Genomic DNA, 7,311 nt, shown 5'->3' with positions numbered 1-7,311 from the left:
GAGAGAGAGAGAGAGTATGTAATTTTGTCAAAATTTTGGGTATTATGGTCATTATGCAGGTATTATGGTCATTATGCATTTAGAATTTGGATTAGGCTTGATGTTGTATTGTTTTGGGTTTGGGCTTCCGTCCTTATTTGTTTAAATATTTTGAAATGTGGGTTTTCCGTGTTTTGCAACTGTTTATGGTAGTGGGATGTCATTTTCTAAAAATTAAATAGGTTGCTAATCCTTGTAGTAGATGGACTCTTGCTTTCCTTCCTGATTTTGTAGAATAGAGACTCATTATCCTCGTTGGATTAGGACTAATTAAGCCCATCTATATAGTCCATCACCCTCTACAACTAGTTTGATTAATTCAGATATCGACTAGACTGTAAGTTACTGCTTGCAAATCTCCCAATTGATAATAGTTTAGTTGTACAACCATGTCCGCAGAGAGGCACGTTTTCCATACCACAGTGTTGCGAGTACTTACAGGCTTGCCTGTACCACCGTTGGAGGGAGGGACTATGGTCATACTACGTCTTTTCAAACAAAGCCGCTCTTGGTTTAATAATCTAGAAGACTTCACCCAGGATGTGAACCAACCCTCGTGACTGAAAATGCACTTTTGTTCGCAAATGGCGGAACCACTCAACGGCCTGAAGGGGTTCAGACCCCCTTAGCAATCTGACAACACAGCCAAATAACCAATAAAAACTATATAACTAGACAAGAGTTTGTGTTTCTAGCTCAACCGACCCTTGGCAATCTGAAAACACGGTCAAATAACCAATCAAAATTATACAACTAGACAAAAGTTTGTGTTTTTTTAAGCCTAGACCTCCCTTTCCAGTACTAAGCAGCAAGTTAATTAGTAACTACTACAAGTCTAAAAAATAATATTTTTAATATAAAAGTAAATTTCTGATGACAAATATTAATAGAATATATTAACTCTCATCATGTGATTACCAAAATTATTTAGAATATAAGGAAAAAAAAATTAATGGAATAATATAGATGCTCTATTAGGGCATCTCCAACAATCCATTCTATACCCATATTCACTTATATTTTGACTCACCCAAACTCATTACTATTCAAACTCATATTTCATCTCCAACCATTATCTCAAAACTCATACTCATACCCATAATCACATTTATATAATTTTTTATATCATTTTTTCTTTTTCGAATTGAATTTATCTGGACCTTTAATTTTGAATGAGAGAAAATCTGGGCCATCCATTTTGTTACCGTTGGAAGCCCAAGACCGAGCTCACGTGCGATCTGTCACTCTGTCCCAGCTCCCTTCAACGCGTCATTGGCGCGTCGTCCCGCTTCTGTCCGTCTTTTTTTGTCTGTAGCGCGCGTCTGCATGCGTCTTCACCTTCTGGCGCGTTGCTCCTGCTTCTGGCCTCAGCTTCACGTGCAGCTGCTACCTTCTGGGTCCCGCGTAGTGGCAAATGGGTTTCCTCCTTCACAGTCGACCCATTTTGGGTCGGGGAACTAGTAGGAACCTATTTTGGGTATGAGTTTTGATTGTTGGAGATTGGGTTTTTATGGGTTTTGAGTATGGGTATGGGTATAACAACCTTGTTGGAGATGCCCTTATGTAATAAGGAGAAATTACTTTTATAAAATATTTTTTCTCATTTCATATTATATCTCGGACCCACTAAGTTATAAATCCTGTTCCGCCACTTTGCTTATGGGTCTCCCAGCAGAAGAATTTCGCGCTATTACTCTGAAATTCCTTAAGAAGTATCTTGTAGCTACTAATGAAGTCCCCGCAGATGTGCCATATTCTGTGAATATATTAGACATCAGCGTGTCCTTGTTGGGTAGTACTGACTGCCGTGACATTGCTGAGTGGGTGGCACGGCAAACCCTCGTATATGAGGATGGGTACGGGTTGGGGTTGGGGTACAAATGTGCTCAAATTTATCCCTGCAAGTAGATCTTGGATCAACAGTTTGAAGAAAATAAGAGTTGATTCTTTGGAAGGAGATCTTGGATCATGTGCTATTTGTCTGAACGACTTTGCAGAATGTACTGATCAACTTGTTACTACCTTACCCTGCAAACACCTCTATCATGTAGATTGCATTGTCCGGTCCCCTGGAGATCAGTCACCTTTGCCCATTGTGCCGACACCCAATGCCGCATGTGGAAGCGGATGAGCAATAAACGGAGTCGAACTTGCTCAACTGTATTTTAGTTATTTGTGGAAGCCTAATCCTTGTATAAGGCTATGAAAGGGAGAGCTAATCCTTCCTATTGTATTTTAGTTATTTGTGTTTTTTACAAGAAATAAGCGAAAGGGGAAGATTGATCCTCCCCGACTGTATTTTATTACAATTCTCTGGTTGACCAGAAAAAGTCCATCGGACTGTATTTTGTTTAAACTTTGCTTGAAGATATTGGTTATGTGTTTGAAGGTTGATCCTTTTCATTTGCTGTCACCTTTGTCTATACGTTTCGATCTAACTCCACCCATATAATTCTTCACCCAAACATCAATTTTACAAGCACATTGGGTATGTACTACACTCCAACCTCCTTGGAACACCTTGTTCAGTAGAACGCATCACTTGATAGGAAAGAGCTTAGCCTGAAACTCCATCTTGTCGAGATCGAGCTTAGCTTTGTTAGATCCCAGTCCTGCAACACAACGTATCAATCTCTAGGCCTGGTTGTTAGCTCACTCTCCTCCACTTTCACATGTCTCCTTTGGCCGTCAGACTAGCAAACTTTAATGTTGCTCTTGTAGTTGATCACACAAGAAAAAGAAAACATAAATAGTCTCAAACCAGAATATATATTTAATAGTTTACTAGCATTAGCATCACCTAATTAAGCCTGTTTACAGCTCAACTCCTATCTGAACTAAAACCATTATCCTCAGGGAACATGTCAAAGATTCATCATTCAAAAGACCATACGCACTGTGCTTGACCATAAGTATCTTAGGCATGCATGTCTCGAACTGAAACTGATCGAGATCAATTCAATATTCTAGATTAGTAGTACTCCATTCAAAAAAGAAAAGAAAAAGATTAGTGCACTCTTGAATCTTGCTGCAACAAACTAATGAAATATTTGGAGTATATATATGAGATAAAAATCTGCAGCATTAAAGTACTTGCCCAAACATCTTAAGGGAGACTAGTTCTCAGAAACTGACTTCTGTATGATAAATCAATGGGACAATATACAAATAATCCATAAACTAATTAGATGTACGTATTATAGGACTTTTGTCCAATGAGTTGAATCACCCTCAGAAAAAATGGTTTCCTAACTTCTACCTGGGGTCCTTTCGCCCCTTGTCAAAAATTGAATGAACCTCTGGATGTCTGAATGAATGTTGCAACAATGCAGATAATGGCAATATGAGACCTGCGAAAAGTACGAAGCAAAGGTTAGACGTGAGGAGACAGTCTTGAAGAATTCAAGTATTGAGAAACATATAATCAAAATTAGTGGCTAGCTAGCTAGGTTTTGTCTGATTAGTACCCTGCTGCTGTAATTTGTGAAGATGGTGCAGTAGATGTCTTTGGAGGAGGTGCAGACGGCGCAGAAGGGGGAGTGGTTGGGGCAAATTTTCCTGCAAAAAAAAAAAAAAGCAACCTTGCATTATTTGATTGATTCTATCTTAGCTTGTTACACAAGTAAGTCATCTTAAGAAACAATGAGGCTGACCACAAAGAAGGATGTTATCAGGGGAAGGCCTCTCTTTTTCAGGGTTGGGATCAGCATCGTAGACTCTCACATAAAGCTCTTCACCCAAATACCAATTTTTCAACTGTTGTGACCTCAAATTCCACATTCCAGGGTTGTCAAGGTATGCATAAGCTGCGCTCCACCCCCTTGGGTACACTTGAACAGTTGAACGCACCACTGGATCATAAAGATTGTAGGTTGAGCGCGATTTAGGGCTCCACTTTCCACGCCCATAGCTGGAAAGTTTAACATATAATGGTATCAGAAACATTTCACTGCAACTTTCAAAGTTTGAGAACTGAATTCTTCCTTGGTGACATATGTATTAGACTACTTGTACTTACCCAACAACAAAGAATCCAAAACCATCCAAATGCCAAGAGTCCATGACATCCAAATCATTGTGGAAAACAAGTTCTATCCACCCTTTGTGAATCCCACTTGCAACGAAAACCCCACGCTCAGGTTTAACAATTGTAGAGTTAGTAGAGAATTCATCAAGCTCGTAAACTCCAGAGCCGTTCACCAAGTGATCAGCCAACTTTAATGGTGTATCTGGGGTTAAGTAAGACACATTGTTGACTGTAAACTTTGGTGTACCATCAATCTCCGCTGTTGATGCACTTAGTATGAATGTCTGTGATAGTGTCACATTATGAACGTTGAAGGATCCTTGTGGATTAGGCCTTGCTGCCCCTGTGGTCAGGTTCCACCTTCACAAATAATAAAGAGGAATCCTAATAAGACAAAATACAGAATAAAAAGCTAGCACAATGTTACTCTATGACATAAACGCAAGAAAAGAATGCAACCACGCAAGCCACAGCAAATGCTGGGTTTTGTGTCTACCTGATGGAGTTGGCTTGATTGATAGATAGTTCTATATCAAAAGGGTCAGGGCCAATTGGTAGAGGTCCGCCAGCAGCAGTGGTGGAACTATCATAGTGCAGCACACCAATTCCAAATTTGGTCATATCAGTGACATTAACCAATTTAGGTGTTGCTAGCATGTAATAGTCTGAAGTGGCTTGATCAGCTGTGACAAGCACTGAATACGACTGTCCAACATGTACATCAAGATAATCCAAGGTGATTGCATTAGTGTAGGATCCTTCTGTTTCAACAAGCACCATTCGATGATTTTGAATCAAGAAATTCAGACTCCAAGCACTTCCAACATTTGATATCCTAATTAGGTATGTCTTCCCTGCAAAAGTATAAGCACATAACTGTTATCAATGATGCAATTACCTAAACATTGCAGTTGATGTATTATGCCGGATAGTTAACTTGGCACTGAACTAATTAAACCAAACCCTCTTTGTACCTGGTTTAACAGTGAAGGACTCGTAGGCCTTTGTTAGAGGATCCCGATATGATCCTTTTCCATTCATCAAAATTTTATCAGGGGTACTATTGTAGGCGGCCATTAGGTTACTACTGAGTGTGGACCTAAGATCCTGTTACATATAGGAAACATAAAATATTATGTTGATCAAAATCAATTTTATGCATAACAGTATGTAGGGATCATTATCATGTTGCAAAATTATTACCTTGTAACTCGTTTCATACCAGTCACCAACGAGAAGATCTAATTCGGCTTCTGGTTTCAGATATGGTACTTGGATGACTGGACGATGATGAACCCTAATCGGACCAAATCCCCCACCAGCTTTGAGGAAATTGATGGAGGGAAAGTAGGAAAAAGTCCCAATTTGATCCTTGAGTTGGAACACATAAGTCCAGTTTGTAAAAGGCTGAATGGGGCAATTTGTGCCGGAAACTCCATCTTGCCAAGAGTTTCGTCTTTGTTGTATCCCATTCCTACAACACAATTCCTTAATCTTTAGGCTTTGTTATTACCTCAATACTATTGCCGGCCATTAATTCAAGAGTTGTGTAGGTGTTGTATTCTAGTATAATGTTCGGGCGCACATACATATTAGTTCGGATACAAGTATTTTCTATTTTTCCATGTAAGATGGGTTACTCTTAGGATTGACCTACCTACCGCAATATTGACCGACTGTAATTTTACCCTAATATTTCACTCTCTCTCACCTTGTGCTAATCCTACTGGCTTATTTAAGTGCAAGACTCCAATAATATTTCAATTCCTACTACTTTTTCTCATAATGGAAATCAAAATATTTCAGTACGATTCTCGGCTACTTGAAAATATGAGAGATTTGGCCATACCAAGTTATGAGCAGCGCTTCATCCATATGATTAACCACATTAACATGAACAACATCATTCGTTGTGGCATTGATAAGAGGCCCTGGAAACATCCCATTGATTGTAATCACCTATTTTGCAGCAACAAAACTCGATTATGAACCAAAAAATCGGTCTTCATTTTCAATTTTATTTTTTTTAACTTGGGAAAATAACACATATATAGTTTCATCAGTATGTTCATACATACCGGTTGGTCCACAGATGCAGGTCTGATACTCGTGTTGACGGCGACGTCCCATTGAAGAAAAATATCCTCACCATGAGCTCTACAGGCAAAGAGGAGGATTACGAGAAGAGTTGCATGGAGAATCTGCCATGGACGACGGTGATCACTTCCAGACATCAATCTCATGTTATTGCATGGACTTTGAGACTTTGTCTCACGTAGAGATAGAATTAGGTGTAGAGCTGGTTTTAACTAGCTAGAATGGTTCAAGTAGCATAGCAATGAGCGCCTGTGAATAAATAGCTTTGGAAGTTTCAGTGTAAACAGAAAGGGCCAAGGAGCAAAAGGTTAGAAAAATGGAGAGGGAAACTTTGGATTCAAGAAAAGAATGATTTAAGAATACGAATTTGCTTGGCCTTGTTTTTCTCGGCCAGCAATGTACAGCAGGCCTTGGACCAGTTAATACATTTGCAATAGATATGACATATTTTGAAATGCACAAAGGATAAAGATAGAATAACGAGTTTGATTTTATCACCAACATGAGTTATGAGTAACGTACTTGATGGCAAATCTCCGAATTTAATTCTAATATACTAACGGTAAAGCTAGAATGAGATGTTAATGTCTATTAAGTTGGACTTCTATTCAGTTTTGGGACATTTTAGGTATATTCTTGGAGTTGGTTATTTATAAGTGAAAATCGTACAGTGACTTATCTTCGAATCTAATAGCAAAAACTATTAGTTCTATATCTCTTCTGAAGCTGATTAAGTTTTTACTTTCATTCGACTATAATATGCACCCTAAAACCCTTCATCTGCAGTCCATTAGACACCTCTGATAAAATTTAGGTCACTCAACTCTAGGTGCCTATGTATGCAACCTACCAGTGTCTCTAATTGGAACTTTGAACCTCCTTTCTAAAGATTATTGATCTGCCCAAATGGGAGCATTATCTAAAGTTTTACAGCCATGGATGTTCCTTAAGTATCTGCTGTGATATGATCCGGAGCCTGGCAGATGCAGAAACTACTCAATTTATAACCACAACGTTCCGACAAGCTCTATGGTGTTACACATTCCGACAGGGTGAGCCGTGCCAATGTTATCTCGAAGGAAGAAGCATTGAACTTTGTTGCTCAAGACCAGTCTGACAATGATACCTAGATAAAACCTTTGAAAAAG

The 7,311-nt window shown here is 39.0% G+C and overlaps 1 protein-coding gene across 1 annotated transcript; it reads right to left on the bottom strand.

The window, feature by feature from the left end:
• Positions 1 to 3,319: 3,319 nt before the first annotated feature.
• On the bottom strand, positions 3,320 to 6,309 carry LOC101310475 (monocopper oxidase-like protein SKU5-like). Its single transcript, XM_004308709.1, has 9 exons — positions 6,145 to 6,309; positions 5,916 to 6,025; positions 5,270 to 5,540; positions 5,041 to 5,173; positions 4,563 to 4,920; positions 4,058 to 4,426; positions 3,693 to 3,949; positions 3,507 to 3,597; positions 3,320 to 3,389 (listed from the first exon to the last, which is right to left on the bottom strand). Exons 1-9 carry the CDS (start codon positions 6,307 to 6,309, stop codon positions 3,320 to 3,322), a joined length of 1,824 nt encoding a protein of 607 aa, XP_004308757.1.
• Between the last annotated feature and the right edge of the window lie 1,002 nt (positions 6,310 to 7,311).

The sequence above is a fragment of the Fragaria vesca genome, linkage group LG7, assembly GCF_000184155.1.
Source record: "Fragaria vesca subsp. vesca linkage group LG7, FraVesHawaii_1.0, whole genome shotgun sequence".
Taxonomy (NCBI): Eukaryota; Viridiplantae; Streptophyta; class Magnoliopsida; order Rosales; family Rosaceae; genus Fragaria; species Fragaria vesca.
Note: the sequence above shows the minus strand (reverse complement) of the source record. Positions and strands in the feature narration are given on the sequence as shown.

Bases quoted from the DNA above. Each gene is read 5' to 3' on its own strand.
- LOC101310475 (XM_004308709.1), bottom strand. From the start codon at position 6,309: ATGAGATTGATGTCTGGAAGTGATCACCGTCGTCCATGGCAGATTCTC. The intron at 4,921-5,040 runs GTACAAAGAGGG...ATACTTTTGCAG, and splicing joins GTCCTTCACTGTTAAACCAG to GGAAGACATACCTAATTAGG. The intron at 3,950-4,057 runs GTAAGTACAAGT...TAAACTTTCCAG, and splicing joins TTTGGATTCTTTGTTGTTGG to CTATGGGCGTGGAAAGTGGA.